Here is a 27,827-nt window from a genome sequence, read left to right on the forward strand (position 1 = left end):
TGAAGATGCATTTTGAGAATCACTTTATTGATAGTTTGGCAATCTATTTTAAAAATCTGCCCCATATTCAGGCCAAGAGTAATCATGCAGTTAATGGTGTAAAAAATTAGAGGAGTGAAATAGATGTAGGCCGAGGTTTAAAATTGTTTCCAGGCCCTAATAATTGCTTCTCAATGCAGTTTGGCATCTGAGAATTCTGGCAGTTTTTTCATCCGAAGGAGCTCCAGACATCTATTCTGCACAGATTGGATAAGAGGAGGAGGCAAGTGTCTTATGATTTTATGGAGAGGATGAAAACGCGTCCTCAAATGCTCACTGCTGACTAATGTAAGCTGTTGAGGAGAGGTATGACATGTGCACTAAGTTTGAATAAACTACATAACATATAATGGAAATACTGTGGTATAAAAACCCTTCAGACTGGTTATCTGCCCCTTTTAGCTTGTAGCTCCTCAGATGATCAGTGTTACTGGTACCTGCTTAGAAACTCTGTCTGTGCGTTTTAAATCTGATCTGAAAAGGGCATCTAGGACAAAAGGGCAGGGGTATTCGCCCCCCTGTAACCCCCCCATGCCTATGTCATAAGCACTTCCGACTCTCCGCTCCTGTTGACCCTGTTCATGACACACAATCATCATGTCTCTTTGTAGGCACTGAAGGACTGTTACATCTTGTTGAAAATAAAAATGGACAAGAGAAAGTTTGCGATTGCTCGGCTTGCTCCTGAAGAAAAGGATGAGGAGCCCGTTCTGAAATGGAGGATGTAACTAAAGTTAACATTACTGACCGGGAAACCGTAAGGCTGCTTACTTCCCCTCGGGCGCTGCTAATTTTTTCTCTGTCTGACATTGATGTAATGCGCGGCGCAGCTAAAGTTGAAACATGTTCAAGTCGGAGCACCCAGGGGAGCGTCCACAGCTTGCATAGTTTAGACGAGACGTGTGCCTGTCGCCATCAAATCATTGAAAATATATGAAAAAAGGCGTAGGCACGTTCAATAAAGAATCCTATGTGATCGGGTCTTAATCACTTCTGAACCAGAAAATGGACACTGATCTCTTTTTCCATCTTTTGATTCTCAGTGGAGCTGCAGCCTAGATTGCAGATTTCTGCACTTTCTCAGGCTATGAGAGATATGAATGTTCACTAACATAAATTGAATTGTTTTAAGTAGTATAAGAAGTGAAATTGAGTGCTGATGTGACATTGCTGTTTGTGTTCCATGTGGTGTAAAGTTACCTCTGCCAATCCAGTTCACACAGTGAATCAGGCAAAAGAGGAAGGGAGGAGGTATTATATGAACTATTTGATCAGGACAAGGACAACTGTGCCCCGGTCTGCTGTGCCCTTTCCACTGAAGAGTCCTCCTACATGGCTGTATTGTGTTTAAGCAGGTACTCCTACACCAATGTTTTTATGCCCATGCGGGGAAAATGAGTAAGTGCTTGTTCCAGAGCAGAGCCCGGGGAACTGGGACTTAAAATCCATTTCTGTCCACAGCTGGAGTGACCTCATGGACCACGACTGCGGTCCAGAGTAAAATTCTTGACCTCTAGCATTTAGCTGGAGAGAAGTTTGTTTTAGGCACAGAAATAGAGCGGCGGGTTTAAAAATAACTCGGACCAAGTGATGTGCTTTGACGTAACTCACCTTGAAACCGGGACATGATGTGTTGTTTTTCCTGTGTGTCTTGTGTGTTGTGACATCCATTTTGATTAGATGAGCCCCCCTCTCCGCTGCCTGCATAGGGAATGTTTTTCCTCTCCCGTCTTGTAGGCTTACTCCATAATCAATGAACAAGAGGAAAACAGAGACAGGAACTCTCTCTCTCTCTCTCTCTCTCTCTCTCTCTCTCTCTCTCTCTCTCTCTCTCTCTCTCTCTGCCTCCTCTGTAGCTGCAGCTGGAACAGACATCAGACCCCAGGCTGAATCTCATGAATAGAAGAACACGTCTTCTGCCGTGTGTCTCTGGCCCCGCATGCTTTAAACAAGCGGGGGCCATGATATCCAGGGAAACGATTAGGACCAGCTGCCCGCCCGCCTGCCTGGCTGTGTGCTGTGCTGATCTCCATCCACAAGGCCATATGCCTTCTAATGTAACCAGAGCCTCAGATTGGATACAGTGCGTCCTTGCCAGTATCGCATGCATTATTGGTCCTGTTGATGATAATGGAGCCGGCTTTGGCAACAGTCCATGGAGATGTAGGCAATTTTTTTTGGTCATATGTAGGGTTCAGAAGTCATACTTGTGGTTCATCTGGTGATCATTTATAGCATGGAAAATACTTAACTATAGAAACAACATCCTCTACTCAATTTCCTTCAGTTTACTGACACATCCAAATGGTAGCGAGGGGTAACTGTTTGAAAAAGAGAGAGAGATGGTAAAAGATTTAATGTTGGTGAGTCTGGATGAAGCTTCTGTTTATAGGGAAGATTTGTATTTCACTCTTGAGTTTAGATTCGTCACTCCCTGCGGGCGGAGAAGATTTCCCACCCATGTCCATACCTGACACCAGAATTTCATTTGGGCAAATAGGGTGAATCTGTGGGGGAGGCGACACTCTTCTCTGTTGCAGCCACACTTTGTGATTTAGGCTGAAAAGGTGGGTGTATTTTTACATCAAAAAAACTCGCCTAGTGTAGCTTTAAATTAAAATAAACCAAAAAGAAGTTAAAGCATCCCCTTACATGACAGTTTCTGTGACTTAACTCTTGGACATTTGTCTCTTCGGAGAGTGCTGAAATGGTTGAATTATGTAATGCACTTACTTACGTGTGTGCATGATGCCATAGCGTGCCTCACAGGCTGCTATTGTCAAGGTGGCATGAAGAGTCCATTATGCCCATTATGTGCCATTATGCTAATTGTGGAAAAGGAATTGCATTATCATGAGTAATGAAGGGAAATTATGCAAACCTCTCCTTGTATCTCCAGGTTGCTGGGTGGATGGGGGGGGGGGGGGGGGGGGGGGGGGACTGATGATTTGGTCTTTTTGTGTGTCATGTTCAAAGGACGGCGCTTATACAGGAGACTCACTCACCGTGTTGTGAGTCAAATGAAATAATGGCGTGAGTAATAGTCACTGCTGTGATGATTATGCTATTGAGCATGTAGCCTACTTACAAACAAGGATCTGCACTGTCAAAGTTTATGTATAGACAAAGATCTATTGAGTTGTTTCTCCGCAAACCCTAAAAATAGCTGTTACATAAAGACAAACATGTAATCACAATTTCTTCACCGCGCAGGGCCCGCGGCACAGACCGAATTAGTTTATTTAGCGTCAAATCTCGCCATAGCTCCCACAGATCCCGTCATCGCTTTATAGAGGCGCCATTGTGAGAGGGACATAAAAGCAGGCTGCTCTGGAGGGAGAGTGCATGACAGAGGCTGGATTTGGGGCAGCATGCCCACTGCCAATTACCCCTCCTGCACGCCGAACATGGCCATTTGGGGCACAACCGGCCCATGTGGAGAGCAGGCGTGTAGCGGGGGAATGAACCCATGTGAACTAACTTTTTAGTTGTGAAGTAGAGTTCCCCTTTGCTTATTAAAAACCAATGGAAATATGTTAGAATAGACATTATAGTTTGTCAAAGCAGACTGGTGTAAATGCCATGAAAATGGGGTCTTCAAGAAAGTTAAACATGATGTAATGGCATTCTAAAAATATGTACTTTTTGTTGTTGTACACATGGTGATCACTGACTGGAGCACACAGTTTGTCCATCCCGTTATTTACATTACAGCTTTATCACGGACAGAGGGGAATAAACCACATTCTGGATTAAAAGCATTTGTCACTTCCTATCGCTGTGTTTAAAAACTGTTTTTCCATGTTCGTCTCATTTAGATATAATCTATTTCTTTTTTTAAGAGACGGCGCGGCAGGACATTTCTCAGCACGGTTGTCTAGAGATGCTATCAGAGAAGTTATTACAGCTAAAAATAATGTCAGTTTGTATTCGTTTCACTCGCACCGTTTATATAATGCACAATTTATGAAGATGATTTGTGTGATGAGGCTGCTGTGATGTGTTACTCGCAGTGTGTGGATGTCCTGCAGGCTGGAGGACACATGGCTGGGTGTTCTTGTGTGTGCATCCACTCTGCGGCCATCAGCACAAGGTTGTTCACATGCTCATGGCTTACGTACAAATTTTCTGATTCCTTCATTCGCTTGTCGGGGTCATGCTGTTTTACTGTGACTCATTAAGCTTCTTTACACAATGTGTTTTGCTGTGACTCAAACTGTAGCATGCCCGTGTTGTACAATGGGAACCGCTTCCCTCTGAGAAACAAAACTGTTGGCCGAGTGTATTCATTCTCACTAGAGAGAGAAGTATGTCCGCACATCTGTTTATTCTCTCTATATTTAGAAAGACTGGTTAGATTGAGTTAAAACCGGCTCTGAAATTACAGATGCTCCAAATTGAGAGGGAAGAGCTGCCTTCGGTGAAGTGTAACGCTGAGGTTATCATTATTCTGTGGCGAGCTGTCAAGGAGAGCCTCGCTCCTCAGATCCCTCTCCAGCGATGCTTTCCACATGTGTTATGACTGTGAACTGGAGCATTAAAGAAACACAGGGTGTGATAAGGCCCAGAGTCTCCCCGCCCGACCTTATATGGACGTCCAGCGCTACTAAACGGGGTTTGAACCTTGGCTGCTTAGTAGCTGAGCGGGACACAACTGCACACAGCTGCAGGTCAGGGGCAAGTTAGAGCCGCCTCCCTCGTGGAGCTTCCCTGATCCACGTTTCTGTCTGCAAACACAAGCACACTTAGTGAATTTCTGGTGCAACCATCCACAGCAGCACAGCTGCAGACAGTAGGTGGATCTGTTGGGAATCTACAACACTGAGGTTTGAAGTGGGGCTCTGGTACCCGAGTCCAGTCTCTGGTACCCGAGTCCAGACACTTTTTTGACGGGTTGGTCTTAGTCTCCTTCCCTTTTTTTACTCAGACTTGTTTTGGTCTTTGCCACTATTGGGTATTGATGTTTGGTTCATTTTTTCCCACAGCACTACAAACAATTTAAGGGATTTCAGCCTTTGTTTGTAATGGTCCTTAAAATTATATGCATTGATTAGTCAATTCCTATACATTCGTTAAGTGGGTGTACAGAGTACATTTTCAGAAAAAATCTAAATCTCTGTTTATCCTTAAGAAACTCCTTAATTATTAGTTTTGCCTTTGGAAAGAAATATACTCAGTTTATTGCCTGTTTTGGTCTTGATCTAGAACAAGATTTTATTTGCTCTGGTCTCGGCCATAACTTGGTCTTAACCCCCTTTGGACCTGGTCTTGACTCAAACTCCACTGGACCTGGTATTGGAATTGACTGAGGCTCAGCTATGATGGTCTTGACTACAGCCAAGTTTTGAAGTACCATGTGCTTCTGAATTTGTGTGATATAGTATATACACACACCCACACTCTTGCTTAGTTTGATATGAGAACCACAGCAGGGTAGAGTCCCCATGATTTGGTGATGGGGAATGAGGCTTTGTCTCAGTGGGATGGTCCTGGCAGCCAGAACCCCTCTCCCACTCCCTCCCTTTTCACTTAATGTCATATTCAGAAAAAGCAACCGGAGAGAGAGTTTTGGATTGTATGTCAGTTGCATGGTTAATATGCAACAACCACATGAGAAGCGTTTCAACAAATGTGCACTAATGCAAAGTTGGGTGGCTCAGTGTTGTAAATGCTGCTTTATTGATATATGAAGCATATGTTTATGGTTTCCCCGTGCCAAATTTCCACTCTGGCCACTGGGTCCTTATGTGCAATAAATATGTGCAATGCAATGTGATTTGGCAGAAAAACATTAATGGGTACATGAGAATTTATGCCATAGTTACATAATGCTACAAAGAAAAACGTAAGAATTTATTCCCTGAGTTCCAGAGAGAAATCTCTGTAGTGTTTGGGCTCACGCTCGCAGCTTGCCTTGTTAGCAGGGGTCAACATTAACAGATTTGCTCGGGCTCAGTAATGGGGGCTCAGAGGGGTTTGAACAATGCAGCCCAGTGTCGCTGCACTCGTCCACACTGCAAGACTAATCCATTCACCATCAAAAGGTGCAGCACGTGTATTATGAGAAGACATTAAGCAATTAATGCCTCTAAAAATAGAGCACACCTCCTCTCCCTCATCCAGCCATCCATCCAGCTATCCTTTCCTCAGCAGGCAGCTGAAGCTGTTGCCATGAAAACACCAAGCTGTGTTTTGTTATTGTGCTGCTCTCCTCCCTGGCCCCATGCCTTGCTAATGGCATTCTCAGCTTAACTTGTCAGAAATAACACAGCAGAACAATGCCTGATGGCTAGATGAGGAACCTTGGCATTCACGTTGCAACAGAAGCACCATTGTTAGTTGTTTTGTATGAGTGCTTGAATGGACCTATATACTATTAGAAAACACTAAACAATACACACATTATATCCATAGTGTGTGTGCATTGGGGTCGGGCGATTGGACGAATACATCCGGGATCGGCGATGGCCTGAATCCATCGCTGGTGGATTTGTTTTGCCAGTTGCCTTGCTCAAGTGTTTTTTCCAGGATGAAATTTTCAATGAATGTGGCCATGCAATTTATCGTTCTGAAGTGTGAAATCTCATGATGCTATTTGTATAAACCATTTTATGATCCCAATGTTATAGCAACAACAATCCCCTCTTTTGTAACAGGGGTGCACTCAACATGGTGACTCCTTACCTTCAACGGCTTCTAAAAGTCCACAAACAGTACGAATCAGTATGCTAATCACGCCATGGGTCCAATGAACAAAAGTGTTTTGTCACAAAAACATGCTAACTTGGAAAAAACATCAATAGAACGTCCGTTGTTTACTTAAAGTTGCTTGGGTTGGGTCTTTAGGGTTTCCCTTTACATCTGGGGCAAAACCAAAAAACTGCCAGATAGGCAATGTTTTTTGACACAAGCACTTCCAGTCTATCTCAGAATGGTGTCTTTCGTTATACACATACACTACAGTATGTGATAGTAGGTGAAGGAAGGGAGGGTGATGGGAGACTGTGTACAGCTAAAAATATCTGCACAGTGGATGAATACGTGGTTGCTCACCTGAAATAGTTCCAAAAATAAACCTGGCTGCATCAACTGCCTTCTTACTTTGGATAATTCTAGTCACTTACTATCACTCATCACAGCGTATGCTAAAGTGTTAGCATGGAGCAACGGAGAAAATGGTCTATCGGGGTCTATTGGTGTCTATGTTCTCATCACTTAAATACAGCAGTTTTCAGTCCCAGTCCTCAGGACTCAGACCCCTGCTGGTTTTCATTCTAGCCATCTAATCAGGGACTGGTTTACACCTGGGATGCCAGGTGCATGCAATTAACTGCAATTTACTACCTGGTATGATAGAAAACCAGCAGTAGTCTGGGTCCCGAGAAGTTGACCAACAAACCAATTTACCAAAATCTTTGTGTATTCCTTTAATAAGTGAAATAACAGAATCATTGCTAAATAACCTGCTTTGTTGTTAGCATAAATTAATGACATTTCTGAATATTATACATTTATATGGTAAAAGAATTGTTTGAAGCATATGACAGCTGGTGGATTCACAACATGTTAAGACTGACATAATTGAAGAAAATCTTTGGAAGGAAAAAACACCTTGAACAGGTCTTCTGCTACAGGTTTATTCAGGAAAAAAAGCAACTTCACAAGAAATAACCAGTGAGAAGAAGAGATCAAGATACTCTAACTCAGTGGTTCTCAATCCTGGTTCTTGAGGCCCAGAGCCCTGATGGTTTTCATTCCAGCCATCTAATCAGGAGCTGATTTACACCTGAGATGCCAGGTGCATGCAGTTAACTACAATTAACTACCTGGTATGATAGAAAACCAGCAGTAGTCCTGATCCTAAGCACCAGGATTAAGAACCACTGCAACTGTTGTCACTGGTTGCTGGACATTATTCTTGCCCAGAGAAAGATCAGAAACTCTTGCTGTTTGTGGGTGGTTGAAGAGAGAGAAGCACAGCCTGTGAAAGGAATACTTTATTCTGACTAATCGGATATGTATGGTTGATCAAGGGCCTGTTGTTTTACTGTGAACCAGATCCTGTCCTATTTTTTGCCTTTCTTTGGCGTTGCTTTGGAGTGGTAGCAAGCTTCCAACATGAACATATAAGGGATGTATGTCACTCCTTTAAAACCTGCCTGAGTTTACTTGTCTGTGTGCAGTGTGCACACAGACAGTATGTGCACAGTGATTTATAGGCTGTACACCTGTGTGCTTCAAAGGGAGATATTCTTCATATCCATGCTAATGTGTTCTCAAGAAGGTATGAACCCTTACAAAAAAGTACCATACTCTTCCTATAGTACATTTTAGGGCAAATATCACAGCATCATTATAGGAATATTATAGGGATAAATCATAAAGAATATGATAAATAGCCTGCAGTAAGGTCAGTGGGTTATTGAGTACCACAGACCCTATAGGAATATTGGTGAGTTTTCGTTAGGGATGTAGCCTATTTGAAATGATAGTCAATACAGTTATTCTGGCTCCTGCTACAATAATGCAACAATTGCAATTTAACTATTTAACTGTTTTCTATGATACCATAGAGGATAAAAATACCATAAAGTATGCTAAAATCACTTTAAGTCACAAGTTCCTTTAGGAATATTCTAGGACTTTTCTAGTGATTTGTCATTGGGGAATGTTAATGCATCTGTAAAACAACACTCTGAAGGCCTTTGGCAGGCTCAGCTACGGACTTGACATATTTCAAAAGGTGCTGTAGTGTAAACCGTCACTGAACAGGCCAGTTGTAACTGAGACTCGGTCCAACAGCTTCCGAGAGCCTCTGCTCTGTTTTGGCTGGGCGCTAAGGGAAGCGCGGCGTGGGTGTGTTTGATCACTCAGACAGAACTGTCATGGCCGCTGGCTGCCGGACAGCTCCGAGACACCCAAACACAACAGACGAGGCAGCCACGGTACATCACATGGGCCACGTGGATAACATTATGGATCTAGCGTGTTGAGGTGCTGCGGAGAAGCATGGGATATCTGAGTTACAGCCTTACGCCCCCTGCTGAGGGAGTTCAGGCCCCGGCTGGAGAGTAATTGGCTTTGTTTTTATGGCGCAGTGTTCCAAATGGTGTCAAGTAAACACACAGCGCAGGGCAGAGTTGCACATATACTGGGACTCAGCACTAATATTTATCCCCTGCTGGGTTAGGGATGGTATGCTTGGTATGTTGGAGGCTAGGTGGTTTCTCTCACTAAGCTCTCTCTCTTTCCCTCTCTCCTTCTCTCTCTCTCTCCCACTCCCACACACATACACCAACTACTTTCCCTAAGCAGGGATTGCTGGTTTAGTCAGCTGTTGCTACTCCTGAGAGGCCCATGATTCACTCACATAATGTTATAAATGTGTTAAGGTTGTAGCAATCTCAAGCACTTCACACATCCTTCACCCGTGTAGAACATACAGCTTTAATTAGAACAAGGTTTAACTGGACAGCGCTCGTTTTTCTGCTCACGGTCAATACGTTGAGCCAGTTTTGCCTACATGGCAATCCAGTGTGTTTGCTGTCGTCTGCCGTATGCATAAAGTAACAGCGCTCCTCCATGCTAGGAAGCCCCCAGGTCCCACTGATCCAATTCAAGCTTTGTGTTTTGTTGCCTCATGCCAATGGCTTTTTATGAGAAAGTCATTTTTCTCTGAGAAAAATAAGAGAAGGGTGATTTTGATTGTTTCCTGCTTGGGTCTATTGCTTATTCCTTTGAATTGGGAATTTGCAATTGGCTCTCTCTTTGGAAAAGATATTGCAGACTGAGATTGTAGACTGCCAATTGGCATGAAGAGGGAAATAATACTTACTCCCTGGGAGTACTAAAAGTAGGCATCCGAAGAAGATATAAAACATCCGTTCCCTACGTGCGGCCAAGTTTATGTCTGTCTTATTGGACAGCTTCTGAATGGACCTGTGCCTCTGCCTAAGGTGAGCTGGAGTCTTACTCAGCCATAAGTGTATGCACAAACTCAGAGAATCATAAACTAGGGGTTAATTATTGTGATACACTCGAAACGTAATATTAATACACCCCAAGTAATACTGAAAAACAACAGGATTTGCTGTCCAGGCCTATTGTTTTCTAGTAAATCCAAGATCCTCTCCCACAAGATTGACCCACTATTTGTTATGTTTGTGAGCCCAATGATTTCCCATACAAGACTGATTGTTCTGTAGCTTTCTTTATGTCTCTCTTACACCATGTGGGGATCCACACTGTGAAACTGTGTCCACAGTTTAGTCTTGACTGGTGCTATTTGTGGAGCTGAGTGCACACAGTATACACTATATCAATTTGATATATGAAGGAGCGCTCACAACAATGTAAGAATGAACGCTCAGAGTAAGCACAGGAGTAGCTGGACATGGTCCTGAGTGTGTAGTTGTACCACCTGAACGCAGAGACTCCACACGCTGCACTATCGCTGCTTTAAGTGGACACTTGACAGCGTGTTTTGAATTTATTTTGAATAATGCGCTCACTTGTTGCTGTTATCTTTACTGCAGAGGGAGCGGGCTTGCCTCTGGCCTGTTGTATCTTGGGACTCTAAGCTGCTAAGGAGTTGCCAAGTGCCAGTGTGCCACAGGGCCTGTACTATGATTCAATTATTACCATCTCCTACCAACAGCAGGCTCATACCTGGGGGAACAGCCAAAATGGCCCTCCGTTGCCCTAGTGGCTCCAATATGGCCATCATAGCTTAGTATCTCAAGTGGTTTCACTGCTATTATTTTATCATCTATCTATCTATAAATATCTATAAAAACATTGCCCATTGCAATGTTCTACACACATGGAACAAAATGACGTTAAAAAGATGCAGCATTTGAGTTGTTGACATGAACAGTGATTGCTGAAGTAAATTAGATAATAATAATGATGATATTGCTCAGCTGAGCTTTGATCTGGATTGCTGATGAAAGCTGACCAGAGAGCTCACAAGGTCAGTCTCTCTCTCTCTCTCTCTCTCTCTCTCTCTCTCTCTCTCTCTCTCTCTCATCTCTCTCTCTCTCTCTCTCTCTCTCTCTCTCTCTCTCTCTCTCTCTTTCACTCTCTCTCTCTCTCTCGCTCTCTCTCTAAGTGCTCCAGGTCAAGTAGCACCTTCGACACAGTAGAGTACCCGGTGCAACCCACCAGCCCTTGTTTGAGAAAATTCACCAATCTGTTGCCCTAGAGACTCCAGGGCCTTGAGTCTTTCATCCCTAGTACTGATATTTTTTTTCTTCCACATATGCCTTTTATTTTTGTAGGTAACTCAGCTGAAAGCCACCAATTGGAGCATCATTAGAGGAGGGCAGCTGTGTTGTTGTTGAACCTGTATGTGCTTGATGCAGGATGAAGGGATGATACTAGTATAGCTTCTGTGGGCGTTGAGACACACAAGCAACTCCACCATGCCAACATCACAGAAAAAAGAGAAGCTGTAATATTGTATGTGTGACTAAATAATTCCTTGACCTCATCCAGCAACCTGCGAGTCAAAAAGGAGCACTTTGTTTAGTTTATTACCTATATTGATTTCTGTTGAGGCAGGCCTTAATTGCTTCATTCATGGGTTCATGTGCATGCAGCCTTCTCTCTTGGAGTTCTGTTGTCATGGGAGAAATTGATTATTATGGATGTCAGGAGGCTTGACAATTTCTGCATGTTGAAAGTGTACCTTATTCCATATATCACTTACTGCTATGATTTCATCCTGTTTTATTCTTTCTCCCCCTTTCCTTCTGACATTCTGACCACCATTTTTGAAGTCGCAATTTCAACAATAATGCATTATCTTTCTCATCATCTCATCGCTACCTGAGATAACCCTGTCCTCAGTCAGTAGAATGGCTGGCTAGTGAAGTAACTGAAAGGCTAACTGCTAAGCTGACTGAATAGCAGGCGGGCTACTAGACTGGCTGACTGGCTGGAGGCCTTTTGGCCTCTGTGTTACATAGATCAGAGGCCTGCTGAGACTCACAGGACCGTCTGCCGCCATGTGCCGTCAAGCGCACAGCCCAGCTTAGCCTAATGACATCAGTTACACAGAGCACAGAGGCCCCTATTGACCAGACCCTCGACTGGGGATGAAAAACTGTTTAGGCTGAGCATCGTCACGTCATCTCCCCTTCACTGTGCACGCTTGCATAAAACATACACATGTGTGCGCGTGCCCCCCCCCCCCCCCCCCCCCCCCCCCACACACACACACACACACACCCCACTTTCACAGCACATTAGTTTAGCTTCAGGACAAATCATGGATTTTCTCTCTTGTTTCTCTTAGGATGTAATCCTAATGTTTATCTTGCAGCCTTTAGTTTAGCCTGAATTATAGTTAATTGTTTTGGCTGCCATGTCCTGACATAGCTCTTCTTTCTGAGGGACTTATTCAAGTAGTGTGTTCGCTTTTTCAATTCATGACATTTGTCATGACTCACATTTTGTTGAAAGTGCTCTCTGTAGTGTTTCAACTACCTCACTCAGTTGTGTTGTGTGACCAAAGGCCAAGATGTGCCGGAGAGATGCAGAACCTGCTGGAATATGCTCCATAATAATATAAATGGTAGAAAAATGTGTTCAGCCAAGTCTTTAATGCCCCTTTCACATACATGGGAATATTATGGTATGCTGTTCCGAGTTGATCTCGTGTCGGAGGCATTTCACACTGAGCCTCGTACATGGGAAAGTCCTATTGGCTGTCACTTTATCATGTCATTAAAAGCAGACGTGTTCTGTCTTCAGCATGGCGGACGACATAATGAGTCACATGACTTAAGCACTGACTTTCACATTGTGGGGTGTTTTTAAGGCTGATGCTGATATTTTTGGATTGATGCAGCCAATAGCCAATATTCAGTATCCTTAAAGTAATAATCTGCAACTTTTTAATTTTCATCTTTTTCATCCCATTTTGCTACTCTCTATTGTCAGTTGATACCACATTGGTCAGTATTAATCAATTATACAATAAATATGTGATCAATCAAACTGCATCATAGCCTTCATATCGGAGGTGGACGACGCTGCCTGGCCTATTTTCAATAAAAGGCAAATATCAGCTTGATATGTTGGTAAACTGATGTCTAACCCTATACTCTACTGATCTCTCCAAGCACAGTGACAGTCATCGGGACTCACAGTCAGTAATTGGGTTAGAGAAGTCAACTCCTTAGCAACCCATAGAAAGAGGAGGGGACTCTACATGTGATGCTGGCCTCTCTGCCCCACTGACATCTGATAGAGAGAGAGGAAGGAGGGAGGGGTGGGAAAAGTTCAATGGGGACGGAGGTAATGAGACGTAGTGTGTGTGCGTGTGTGTGAATCATGCCAGTGATTGGGATTAAGATGGGAGTGAGATTTTCAACTCTTCTTATATTGTTGACACTTGAAAACTGCCACCAGTAATCCAGTAGTGGATCTGTTTCAAAACAGTTATAATATGCATAGTGTACTCATCATAAGGGAATGGGATGGACTGAAAAGAGGGCTAATTGACTATCTAGCTTCTCCTCCTCATATTGTTTGCTTCATCTCATTCCCTCCTAGTTCAAAATATGCCTCCTGCTTGCCTCTCTCAAGAGGTGTAAATGGAATCAGCTTGCGCCCTCCAAGGGAACACATGATGAACTGTATTGCAGGATGGGTCGTCCCAGGAGACACGTTTGTGTTTCTCTTTGTGTTTCATAATTCAGGCAGACTACGGGACGCCTTCTCAGTCCACTTCTTTTCTCTCCATAAGCTCTGGGCTTCTCCAGTGACACGGCGAGTGTGTTAGAGGATATTTGTAGTATTGTTTTGTACCGTTTCGGAAGGCTATGCTGGTTCTGGGGTCTTAGAGGTAAGATGGAGACTGAATCCTTTCACCCCCCCCCCGCTTTGAATGAATTTGTCTGGGCACAGCGAGAAGTCCGACAAGAAGTTATTTCTTCCTTTTGTCAAGGCGGATAGGGGTACGTGGGGTGCATAGGCCTACCTGGCTATTCAAAAATGCATTTGTTTCCTGTCAAAGTTTTCAACGCATGGGAGGAAATTTGATTTGAGTGCGAGCTGTTGACATCAAAGAGCCCCACAGCCTCGTCTCCCATGTGGCTGCTGTTCAAATGCAGGCTCTATATTTGGAAGTATCTTCAGTTAGTCAGTGTCCCTCTCTCTCTCCCTTTTTGAAGCACGAGATGAAAAATTGAACATGCTTCTTCTTCCGTTCGGTGGTGGGCTTGTCTTTCTTCTTCAAAGGCATGACTCACGCGTTGACCTTTTAGTTCCCATGAGTTCAGCGTCTCCCGTGTGGCATCAGGCCCATTTGAAAGCATTTGCTGGTACCCCCGTGTCCACGCTGACTCCAGATATGTTCCTATGTTGAAGGCGACTCAAGAAAAAGCCAAAGTCTGTTAAACAGCTTCTCCCTCACCTCTTACTGTTTCTTACCAATGTATTTTGTTTGCTGTTATTGCATTCTTGAATTGCTACAGATCCCAGGAAGCTGTGTTATTGGAAATGAGAAGACATGCAGAGGCAAGGCTTAGAGAGTTTCTGGAGGAGATTACAGATATAACTGAGAACAGAAGGCCTTTATCATATATACAGCGCACACTGTATATATAAGTGTGCATGTATGGGTGTGTGCATGCATGCAAATGTGTGTGCACGATGTGTGTGTGGGCGTGTGTGTTTGCCTGTGGGTATTGTTCAAGCATGTGTCTATCTGCTCATCAGTACACAGCCGTCTGTGTGCTTTTAACAAATTAAACATTCACTTTCACCTTTGCCTGTAGCCCAGTTCATTGCTAATGGATGGCTAATGGATGAACAAATTGGTCCAAATTTGCAGCTGTATACTCTCCTATTTAATCCATAGGACCGCTTACGTAAAACATGGCAGGTTTCACAATATTATATTCTGATAAAAGGGTTCCATTTTCGTTAAATCAGCATTTTTCTCCTTTCATGTCATGTACAATACCAGAGTGCACTTACTGTTAGCCCAAAGCAATAATAAAACCAGTAAAAACTGGAGTCTTATAGGATTGATATAAGCGTATCCAACATATTAAATACACAGAGCTTGCACAATAAAACCTCCCATTGGTTCCGAAAATGTGATCCTCAGTAGTGCTCCTCACAAGTATTCGGCCTTCTTACAGCAGATGACAGCTTTCGAGGGAAAATCCAGCAACAAATAACTTCCTGCTGTCACGTGAGAGGCGTTCAGCACCGTGTACAGTGCCATGCAGCATCAGGCTGGCAGTGGGCTGCTCACAGTAATCAGCATGCAGCACATGACTTGCATTTATCCTTAGAGCAACACAATGTGCCTTAGTGTGCTAACTAAGGGGGGGTGTACACTTGGAGATCTCATGTTCAATCCAACTCATCGAATTAAAATGAAAAAGTGCTGCAGTACCCACCACAAGGCTAAACCAGGGTTAGCAGAGGTTTATTTCTGTCACTCACTTTTCTTTCTTTCACTCCCTGAAAATAGCCTACAGTTCACGTCATATGGTTACATTTTTCTATGAATTGCCTGAAATGAGTCAAATGATTGAACTTGGAATATTAATGTTCAACCACTGACACGTGAAATCAGGGCACAGTGAATGGACAATGCGTTCTAAACGGATAGAGATTCAACCCAGGGTCGATTTTCAACATGCGGTTTTTCCATTATTCAATTTCTTGGAAGATTTGGGTTGATGTTTTGTTTTAATTTTGAGAGAAAAGAGAAGTTAAGAATAAATCAATGGGTGAGTCTTGTCTTTTACTGAGGGGAACCCAAATATCCAACAGCAAGGTGGTAGAAGAGCACTGTGACCGACAGAGGATGAATCTATGGAGTTGAAGCATTAGGAGTCAGGAGCGCTTCCCACCCTCCAAAAAATGTTGTTTTTGACGCATTCGACTGGCAAGTTGGGACTGGAATTCATTATGATTTTGTGACGTTCAACTGAAATTTGAATATTGAAATTTGTTCTGACTTGGAAGCAGTGGAGACTGTGGTTCAGTGTGGGCTGCAGGCTGCTGGCTGCAGCATAGAGATCATGTCAGGCATCTTTGAGAGATATGCATGAGTATAAATGAAATGCCTGGGCGGAAGCATGGTGAGAGCTCAGGAGTTGATCTGAAACTTAACGCCCCAGGGGGGACGGAAGAAACGTTAAAGAAAGGTGTGGGAGAGAAGAAGCAGGTTCAAACCTCGGACTGCTGGGTAAATATTGACACCTAGGCCGTCTCTGTGGGATTTTTATGGCCCCCGCTGGCAATTATTAATCACCCACTAAAATAATGTTGTACACACACACACACACACACACACACACACACACACACACACACACACACACACACACACACACAGGTGAGTGGTGCTGGCACGTTCCGGGGTTACTAACAACACTGTTCCAACTCAGATAGTAGGACTCACTAAACCGGATTGTTTTGGCTTTATTCTGGAGGAGTAGGTGCTCAACAACTCCGGCATTCTTGCTGACTTTTTTTAACATGAGCAGTGAATAATCAAATGAATTAGTTAAAGGAATAGTTCACTCCAAAAAATTCACCCCAAAATTACATCATTAACTACCTACGCCCATGTGAGTCGAAATCCATTAAAGTTTGAAGTATGAAAACCAAACTCAGAGTATGTTAGCCCCCGTAGTTCCATCTCACCCAAACTACTGAAGTTAATGGAGCCAACTTTTTACACAAGATAATGAGGTAAATGTTGGAAGTTTTGGACCCACAGTGCAATCGTTTGGCTATGATACACTTGGATTATGCTGCAAGAGCTCTTTGGAGAAATTTGATGGATATTTTATGCTTTTTTTTTTTTTTTTGAGCTGTAAAAAGATGCCTCCGCTAACTTGGCTGAGATAGAACTACGGGGGCTCAATTGAGTTTTGGCTGACATGGGGGCATGGGGAGTTAATGACTGAATTTTCATTTTGGGATGAACTATTATATATGTATATAAAACAGATATTTGACAGGAGTTACAGAGGAAAGGGATCTTTGCTTTGCTTTTGCGGTGTTGCGATGTGAAAGTTGTTGAGATAGTGAAGACCATCCCCTTGAGCAAGACACTGAAAACCTACTTGCAAAGTGGCTGACCCTGCACTCTGACCCCTCTGGTGAAATGCATGCACACAAATGCCAAATTAACACTGTGTGTAACATGATGAGTGTCCAAACAAGCTCCTAAATTCCTCAGAGACAAATCCAAATTCAAAAGATGCCACGTAAGGCCAATATGAATTTCACACTGGGTTCAATGGAAGAACGGCACAACAATGGAGCTCAGAAGGAAGTCCTACAGTGTGACTGTAAAGACCCGGGGCCTCATCTATAAAAATGCTCTTTGACCTTTTTGTAGGTTTCACTGTGCGACCACCAGTTCAGAGGATGATGTCTATAGCAGAAATACCTTTGATGATGATAGAAAACATGCTGATTTTGGGATGGAGCCCATTTTCCCACTGTGCTGTGGTCATTACAAGGTCAGCTAGTCAGCAGTGAGACATTTGGCTCGTCTATACCTGTGCACTATCATGTCATGTCACTTTTGGCCCTTGAGAAAACAAGTAATTGTTTTACAAATCAGGTTTGTATTTAATTGACCAGTGTCATTTATAAAACTATCTAAAAGTTGTCCTATTGTAAAAACTTTAATCTTGAATCCTACAATCCTCGTATTCAGAAAGAACTGTACATCATCGCCACTGGGGCACTGCATGTAAAACTGCACTTGCTTCATAAATCACAACACTGGCGTTGATCTGGTCGCGCGCTTAAGAGCCTTTTATAAACGAGGCCACAGAGCTCTGCTTCACCGGACAGAGCCCCAAAATGAGACAGATCTGCTCAGGCTGGTGTCGCTGAGTACTACCTACCAGCAGATGTTTATTTGCTGGTGCTGAGTGCTGCGGTGGCCCTCCATTAAGCAGACAACAATACACACACAAGGATACACAGATGAGTAATGTACCTGTGGAATAGCCATTAGGCAAACATTAGGCATTTTGTTTTTGCCTGGAGAGCGGGGGCACCTTTTCTGTCCTCGTTTGGACGAGCTGTGTGTTTGTGTATCACGCAGCAGGCCGAGTTGTGCACAGCCCGCTCACGGCTCCGCCGCTGCCACAGGTAGTCGATGGGTCTGGGACTCTGAACGCTGAATTACGTTTCACCACATTACATGAACACGACTTACCTAAGTGCTCTCGAGTGTCTTCGGTTTAGCGGGTTTTGAGCAGAATCGAAATGATTCAGCGGCGGCGAGCTAAACAATATGCGTGCGTCACCGAGGGAAAACGCTGAAAATACTCTTCCCCTTTTGTAAAATTTGAGACGGCATCGATTCGCTAACGTCAATATCAACGCCGACGATGCATCAGCAGAGACCCCGTCAGTTTTTTCCCCCCCCAACATTCATTTGATGGTAGAATTCTGTCTGCCCACACAGGAGGAACCGGCTGATCCCCGATTCAAATATGGGCGTAGTGTTTTTCTGCTCTCACTTCCCCTCTGTGGCAGGGAAAAGCCCATAGGTTTCCAAATAAGGCCTGGGTGAGCACCGGGAGTATTAATAGAATAAGACTGCTGCTGGGGAATATTTGTATTGACCCGTTGAAAGACTTTATCTGATGCATGCTGTTTCCATGGCAGTGAGGGGGCGGGATGCTACGAGGGCTGAGTGCAGCTCCATGCGCAGCTGTAGCCGGCTGGCTAGGCAGCAGAGACCCACCGTAGTGCGTTAGCCGGGCAAGTCTGGATGGTTTCAAGTTGACTTATTAAAGCAGGAGTGAGAGGAAGAGGGGCGATGTGTTTTCCACTGCCATTTCCAGTGTCCTTACTGAACAGACCGTAACACTACAGCAGGCAGGCTCCCCCCCCCGAAGGGCTTTGTGCCAGGCAACCATCCTCCACAGAGCAAAATAGTACATCCTTCTCTGTTGATTACATGCCTCAAACACATTTGTAATGCTAATAAGCCCCTAGTGGGTTTGGTGCAGAGAGACAGAGCGTTTCCCTGTATTCCTTTCTCAGAGTTTCAGCCTTTAAGACCTTTATATCTGTGACTGTGTGTCACACACAGGAGTTTTTGTAGTTTTTTTGAATTTCATTTAAAGTGTAAAATCGTGCAAAATCTTCACACAGCAAAGTTAGGCAGGGTTACAATCGAATGTAATGTTTGCATAGATGTCAACAGGTCAAGTAACATTTCTAGACTCTATGAGATTTTAAAGCAAATGATAATCTCCAAATATCCCAGCAGCCAAAATAAAGAACTATGTGAAATAAATAAAAAAATATTTTTAGTGTCTAGGGACATGAATTGCCTCAGTCGAGGTCTAGCTTGGCTGGACTGTATTTTTCTGATGCCATTTGTCATGTGTGGGCCAATTCACTTCAGCTTAACAGCGTTTCAGTCAGAGGCAAAAATACCAAAGAGTAACCTTTTCTCTATATATCACCTTCTCCCTGTCTCACACCTCCTTTCTTTATTTTTCTTGGTCGTGCCTCACTTCCAGGCGAGTCTTCCGCCAGTCACTGCTCCCTCTCCTGAGCGTGCTTCATTCTGCTCGGAGACCCGCTTAGGGGCTTTTGACTTGATAAAGACGTGTTGTGTTTGTTCATTTGGTTCCGGCAACGGAGAGGCCTGTGGTGTGAATGTGACTCAGCTGGCTGATTCAGCCCATTGTACGGTTCTGTGAAAAGAATGGGCCGCTGGCATCGGCTCGCTCCTGGCTGCCGGTCTCAGGACCCGCTGTATGCCTGGAACCGGTCGGGAACAATGTCTCTAGCATCGGGGCCTTGGACACATGACAGCTTGCAAGCTGTTTGATAGGTGGAAACTTGGCCGTGGCGAGCGCTAGCACCTCGACCCTGGACATGTGGAACCTAAACACACTGGTTTGGTGCAACTTACTCATTCAAGTGTTCATGGCGCACACGCACACACACACACACACACGCACACACACTAATGCTTTATTTGCATCCACTAAATACAATTACATTACATTCCAGACAGGGAAAGTCAGGGAATATCAAGGAATTTTACAAAAGGGTCACTACAGGAATATATCAGAATGTATTTTATGACATGTTTTTACACATTCATTATTAGCTCCTCCACAGCAAGCTCAGCTGTAGTGGAAACCAGACTGGCTACCGCTTTTGAACTGAAAAACATGAACAAACCAGGAGGGGATAACATTTTTAGGTCATGGAAGTGCTCCGACTTAGTTATGGAAATTATGGAAAAGCCATGGAATGGAATTTTACCTCCAGGGCCACGGTGGGATCCCTCATTTATAGACATGTAAGGCTATAAAAAGTATCGTCTCTCCCACACGGCCCGGCCGCCTAGCACAGCAGAAACTGAATGCCTAGTCTTGCTGATTGGGTCTATTTTAGATAGGCTTGTAATGTGTAAGCATCTCACAACAAGACTGATCCATCAGCTAACAAACATGTCCAGGACCTCTGATATGAGCCGCTGAGGCCAAATACTTGGTCAGTTTGTTCCGTATTAAGGTCAAATGAGCAATCTCAATGATAAGCACTCTGTCTTCTCTCTCTCTCTCTCTCGCTCTCTCTCTCTCTCTCTCACATACACACACCGAGGAGTTTCTATGGCTGCGCCGAGTCCTCACGTGAGACTTTCATATCCACAGCGGTACTCGACTGTTCAGGCCACACACGGATGTTGTGTCAAAAACCAAGGAGCGGGTTGAGACGCCCTGTTCCCGCCCCAGAGGGGGGAGGCACAGGACTGGAGTTGATGGAAACAAAGGTCCCTGTACTTTCAGCGAGAGAGAAAAAGGCTGCAGGCCTGAAAAACATCAAACTCTTTCTCTCTCTATCTCTGTGTCATGCAGCTCCTCTGTCTTTGTTCCCTTGATTTAAAGTTTTCAGACCCAGACTTCCCGTCTATGGCTCCTTCAGAGGCAAATGAGGAATTGCTATAATATTCCTTTAATACTCCTCTAGCAACTTCCAGGGTGTCTCTGGTATTCAATCGTGAGTTTGTAACCTTAGCGTACTTTATGGTATTTTTTCCATCTCCTCTATACGTATTACTATAAAATTCCTGTAACGACTTATAGTGTGTCGTGAGTTTATAGTGACCTTAGTGTACTTTTAGGGTATTTTTATCTCCTATGGTATCACTATAATATTCCTACAGATTTGCTATGATATTTGTATAGTATCCTTCTAAAACTGACTGTGACATCTTTTTTCTTGGATTTTCTGTTGATGCAGTTTGAGTTTCTCTTTTCTTTGTCTGTTCAGTCATGGTGGCTATCGCTGCTCATGCTAACTACCCAGTTCTTCCTATTTATCTCAAACAAACTGCTGTTGCTGCTGCTGGAAATGTAACGCATCACTTCCTTCCACCAGAGGATTTTCCTGGGAAAGAGCTGCCAGACACCAGGTGTTTAGAACAGTAGATGTAAAAGCTTTCATGAACTGGATATAGGTCAAATCACTATTGTGCTATATCAATCAGTGATAGAGGGTAGCTAAACGGACATTTACTTGAATTTACGTTGATGAAAAAAAAACACAAAACAGAGGTCGTTGTTGGACAGAGACAGTAGAGCCACTAAACCAATCACTTGGCTGAACTGTGTAAGAAGGATTAATATTCAGAAGCACATGAAATCTCTCAGCAGGGTGCAGTGTTCTGGGTGATTCAAAAGGATTGATTATTATTAATAAGTAAAAGAAATTGTGGAGTGGACTGAATATTCAATTTGTGTCTCTTCCTCCTCTCCTTCTTCTCCCCTTCTCTTTCCTTTCAACCCCTCTGCCTCTTCACTCACCCCTCCCGACCTCTACCTCTTCTCCCCTCTCCGCCTCTCTCTCTTCTTCCCCGCCCCCCCCCGTTCCACAGATAGTGTCCAACGTGCTCATCTTCTCCTGCACCAACATCGTGGGCGTCTGCACCCACTACCCGGCCGAGGGCTCCCAGAGGCAGGCCTTCCAGGAGACCAGGGAATGCATCCAGGCTCGCCTCCACTCGCAGAGGGAAAACCAGCAGCAGGTGAGAGAGAGAGTGAAGGTTCCCGGCAGCAGGGGGCGGGTGCTAGGGGCGGAGGGTTTGAAATTACACCTGCCCAGCGCCAAATTCCAGTAAGAATTGTCTTTGGCGGATAAATCAATAAGGGCCACCCGCCACACTGGCCAGTAACTTTTTGAAACGATAACATCTGAATGTGTACATTATATTTAGCTCTTTGCCTGTTGCAAACTTCGTCCCTGCTGACCACTTTACACTCTCTGACCGTGAGCTGATCAAATCAAAGCACAACAAATTTCAAACAGGCTTGGCTCTTGATTGGCTGCCTGTGATGCTGCCTCTATATTAAACTCTGTGCCTCTATACTAAACTTCTGCAAACTGTCCCTCCTGGATGGTTACCGTTAGTTCAAACTTTACGATATTCCCCTGTGGCGACACATAGCAGGTGTGACGCCATCAAAAAGAAAAAAATGGTAATCATGAGATTGTCTTTTTTTATTTTTGGCAACATCTTTGGTGCTAAGTTATTTTGAGTTTCTGTAGGTGGCGCTCTGTTCTTTGTCTGTTCAGCCATGGTGGCTATCACTGCTCAAACTAACTACCCAGTTCTTCTATTTATTCCAAACAAACTGTTGCTGCTGACAGAAACATAAAATGTATCACTTCCTGTATGCCACAGAATTTTTCCTGGGAAAGACGTACCAGACATAGATGTTTAGAACAGCAAATGTTAAAAGCTTTCATTTACTGGATACGGGTCATTAGTCAGTGGTACAGAGGAAAGAAGAAATGGACATTTCTTTATACGAAAATGATGCAGATTATTACTTTAAACTCTTGTCTTGTTATAGAATGTTTCACACAGAACCTGATTCTGTGCACAAAATAGCACTGAAAATGCGTAGGTTGACATATTTCTTTGGAAAATGTATATTAATTACTTTAACCGGTAAAACGTATTCTTGGCAGGTTGTTTTTTTAGTTTGCCAGCCCTCGGCAGGTGAGCCAACAAGTAAATTTAGACAGTGGGTGGAGGTGGGCCGCCTAATTCACCCTCCTCCAACCCTAGGCTCAGCCCTCCAGTGTCACCCTGAGCACCCACCGGCAGTCAAACCCAGCGTGACACAAACACAGAAGCGTCATGGAGGGTCGGCCTCGGCGGTGACATCACGGCAACGGGGGTCGCCAGGCGTGGGCGAACGCCGCAGAGGGAGGGATTGATGGTGGGGTGGGTGGGTGGGTGGGTGTGCGTATGTAATTAATTAAAGTAATTAATATACATTTTCCAAAGAAATATGTCAACCTACGCATTTTCAGTGCTATTTTGTGCACAGAATCAGGTTCTGTGTGAAACATTCTATAACAAGACAAGAGTTTAAAGTAATAATCTGCATCATTTTCGTATAAAGAAATGTCCATTTCTTCTTTCCTCTGTACCACTGACTAATGACCCGTATCCAGTAAATGAAAGCTTTTAACATTTGCTGTTCTAAACATCTATGTCTGGTACGTCTTTCCCAGGAAAAATTCTGTGGCATACGGGAAGTGATACATTTTACGTTTCTGTCAACAGCAACAGTTTGTTTGGAATAAATAGAAGAACTGGGTAGTCACACTGCCTCCACGGAGAGGTGGCCGAAGCCCACGCCTCTCCCTCTTCCTTGTCCGTTTAACTCACATCTCTCCATCCATCTCCCCCCCCCCCCCCCCCCCCCCCCTCCCCCCGCAGGAACGTCTCCTGCTCTCAGTGCTTCCCCGCCACGTTGCCATGGAGATGAAAGCTGACATTAACGCCAAGCAGGAGGACATGATGTTTCACAAGATCTACATCCAGAAGCACGACAACGTCAGGTAATGTCAGGGGGCCGCCCCGCCGCCGGAGGAGGAGGAGGAGGAGGAGGAGTGGGAGGAGGAGGAGGAGGAAGAGAAAGGTGGAGGCAGATTGAAGCTGCAAGGAATAAGAAACTGCCTGAACGTCCCCGCTGTTTATGAATCATTTTTTTAGCTATGTGTTGCCTCTCAAAAAGGGCAATAATACACACACACACACTCACACATATCCAGAAGCGCACCATTGCACACTTTTCTCATGAGACAAAAACCCCCTGCTCCTGTAAAAAATTTCGTTTAAGGACATTTTAATACGTGACTGGTGAGAAGTCAAAATTATGTGTCAGGCTCAGTTAGCAAGCAAGTTGTGTAGTCCTCTGTCTTTTGCCTTTCTCCGTCTCTTTTCTCCTCCATAATAATGACCCCATCTACTCGTCTACACTATCCTGACGTCTTTATTATGAATGAGCAGGAGAGGACCTCCAGAGAGCATTGTGGTCGATGTGAATATGTGCTTTCCCACAGCACATTATCCTGCAGAATGTGTGGAATGCCGTCCATAGCAGCCTGGAAGGCTAATTGGGTTTATTGGACTGTATGGAGTGCGAAACTCAACAGGGATTCTTACTCCTGCCTTATTCCACTCCATACCTCATTCTCTCTCTACGACACATTTCAAGTCATGGCTTTTTGCACGTAGTCTCGACATCCTTGAAAGACTTTATTTACAGTATGAGTCAAGATTGCAGCAGGGCGGTGTGAGCTATACATGCTGTCAGAAAAGACAATCTCACTCACCTAGAGTGGTATCTCACTTCAGCAGAACATTTTAAATTTCAAGCATGAATGCCCTGGGTGTCTGTGGCAATGTCACACGCTTGTTCTCATTTTGGAAACTTAGTCCAACGCCTCACATATATAACACTTAACCAACTATGGCAGTGCAACCCAGAAAATATCTATTTTTGTATTCTGCACGGTATTTTTGAATGCTGGCAGCTGAAGGTGTGCATATTGATGTATATGAGTTCAAAATGTCCCAAACCATCCAAAGTGAAAGATCAATTCAAGACCATAACCATATCACGTAATGCAAGCAGTGATACAGTAAAAATGTGGGTAAACTATGACCAGCAGTTGTTGATCATTATAAGGCAAACAACCATCAGTATAAACAAAAATCAATTACAGTTTCATAAAAGCATTAATTTAAGCTTTTAAAGACCCTATCCTCATATAACTTAAATCAGTTTGATACTACTTATTATTATTATTATGTAAACTAGGAATTTATCATAAAGATTTACAGCAGCCAGAAATGGTGGGAAAGCTCAGTTTTGCAAATAGATAGGTGAGTAAAATGAGTTTCAGTACATCCAAATATCTAAATATGCTTTGAATGATTGCTTCATTTGATTCAGGCGTGTATGAAGTATATCTTTCATCTAGTCACTGTTGAAGCTGATGACTTTAGTCAGCTGATTATAGTGGAGATTATTATATATGATTACACAGGTCAGATGCAGTTGAACAGCTCCGATTAGGTTTGGCACCATCTTGTGGAGCATGAAAACACTACATCAAGATTATGCAGAGGAAGAGACGGCCGAACACTGGATGCGGGCGTTAGTGTGTGTGTGTGTGTGTGGAGCGGCAGCAGCATGAATATGAAGCGCCGGGGCTTCGGTTTCATGGCCTGTAGCTGTCATGGTCAGGTGGACGCTCACACCCCGACAGATAAAGAGGTGCTGTTGTGGCCCTCTCCTCCGCTTTGAAGTGTCTCTCTGAAAACCCCGTGGGTTGGAGTGTCAGGTCATGCATTTCCTAGACAACAAGCGTCTTTTTATCAGCATTTGTACGATTCTAATCAGGGTTTGGGCTTTTTTTTTGTTGCCAAAGTTTAAGAGTTCAATTTAAAAGTTAAAGCGAGGACTTGGGAGGGGGTTTAATTTAGAAAGTTCTAGGGCATGTGACAGCAGATGCTTTTACTGTATCGCCACGGATCATCCACGCACCGACCAGCACGAGCACACACACACACACACACACACACACACATTTAGCCATCATAAAGTAACCCCAGGGCCGGCTCTAAACTGCTGGAGGCCCTAGGCAAAATTTTCTGTGGAGGCCCCCTTTTGAGACAAATCCTACCCACCAACAAGCAATAAAGTCTGAGAAAAACGCATTTATTTATTATTTATTTATTTGTAAAGTAGAAAAATTCAATTAAAGGATGCCTGAGGCCTGAGGCATTTGCCTATTCAGCCTATATGGAGCGCCGGCTATGAGTGGATACTAGACTTTCGGCCATTCAGTTGTGATGTCTGCAATAAACGGCAAATTCCTCTTGAGTCATGTTTTATGTGTGGATATGTGTTCTTTACTGCATGTATGTACATCTAAAACTTACTCAAGATTCAGTAAACTCAATAAAGTCGTATATTCCCATGAAGAAGTTTACATAACTGGAAGAGACGACCCAACGGCAGCCAGCAGTTTCAGCTGACCCGCGACTCCAGCGAATAGAGACAGAAAGGAGGAAAAGGAAGGCAAAGTGGAAGTGGCGCTCGTTAAAGCGTCGCAGGTTTTTAGCTGACTCACTGGGGACTAGGTGGCCGATTGGCAGCGTCCGCTAAGCTTGGCTGAGTTCTGTCTCTGGCCGTGACTGTGTGGTTAATGGCGAGCTAACCGGGGGTGACCGGGCCTGTCGGGGAGCGAGCGGTGGCTTTGGGTAATTGGGGCTCCGCTGAGAGGCCGACTCACAACAGGAAGAGGAATGACAGCTCCCACTGCTACGACTGCAGAGAGAGGGAGAGAGGGGAGAGAGTGGGAGGACGAGAGGGAGAGAGGAGAGAGGGGTGCAGCTTGGCGTCTGGAGCGTGCTGCTGCGATATATATATGCAGCACACATATCTCTGCTCATCTGCCCTCATGCAGCACCCTCTGTCCCTGGTTCAGGATTACCCTGCCGTCCCGCTTGTGTTTGTCCTCTGGAGGAAAACGATGTCCCGCGGCTCTCAGCAATGAGGTCAAAATGTGCGCTAACTACGGTATTATGCAAGAGGGCCTTGGGGCGGATGTTTTGATGCTGCCGGCTCGCCCTCTGAGTGTTACAAAAATGTTCTGAAACAAAACACTGGGGTGGCTAATGTGGCTGCTGTTGCTAATATCTGGGCCAGCATCCCCCTTAACATCATGACATGGAAAGAACATTGCATAAATGAGAGGCACTGACCTTACCTTTTGTTCCGCATGTTCTAATTTTCTGTCCTAAAATGACACTTTGCAGCCACCACACGTGGTTTTGTTTTTAGAGCATGTGCTAAAGTTAATGTCATATTGCTCCACCTCTTACCATATTGCTTGTGTGTGTGTGTGTTACATAAGGCCTCTCCACTGACGCTGTTGGAGCCAGGCCTGTCCTGAGAATCTCTCCTTGGTCAGCAGGCAGCACTGCAGCAAAAAAGACAACACACACACACACACACACACACACGCACACACACACACCTCTACACATGATTCAACACAAACAGGCTTAGGATATTTGAACAAAATTTCAACGCTGCAGATCTTTCAGCATGTCCAGCATAGCCAAAGCGCTTAATCAGTTGCTGTGCAGTGCCTTCAAACACAAGTGAAGAATGTGAGTTTGTCCAACTGGGGTGACAAAAACACACACTTCTGCCATTGTTATGTTGAAGAAAAGAACATGCACTTTGAATGCATTCCAACCAGATGAGATCAAATTCAACTTAAAGTCGATTAGCGTTTAGTTGGAAAAAAAAACTGTTCAGTCTGAATTGGACTCTTGGATGACAGGAGAGGATGGGAGAGCGAGACAGAGGGAAAGAAAGGAAGGAGGGAACAGATGAGGGAAGGGAATGAAGACAGAAATGGGGGTAGAAAGATAGGAGCTG

At 44.1% G+C, this 27,827-nt stretch overlaps 1 protein-coding gene across 1 annotated transcript in view; it reads left to right on the top strand.

The window, feature by feature from the left end:
• The window catches only part of adcy5 (adenylate cyclase 5), a 67,444-nt gene that overhangs the window by 14,400 nt on the left and 25,217 nt on the right, over positions 1–27,827 (top strand). The window contains exons 2-3 of the mRNA XM_071919563.2: positions 21,947–22,096; positions 23,804–23,925. Coding sequence (XP_071775664.2) covers positions 21,947–22,096; positions 23,804–23,925 — 272 coding nt within the window. The remainder of the gene's footprint in view (positions 1–21,946; positions 22,097–23,803; positions 23,926–27,827) is intronic.

Source organism: Centroberyx gerrardi, chromosome 10, assembly GCF_048128805.1.
Source record: "Centroberyx gerrardi isolate f3 chromosome 10, fCenGer3.hap1.cur.20231027, whole genome shotgun sequence".
Classification (NCBI taxonomy): domain Eukaryota; kingdom Metazoa; phylum Chordata; class Actinopteri; order Beryciformes; family Berycidae; genus Centroberyx; species Centroberyx gerrardi.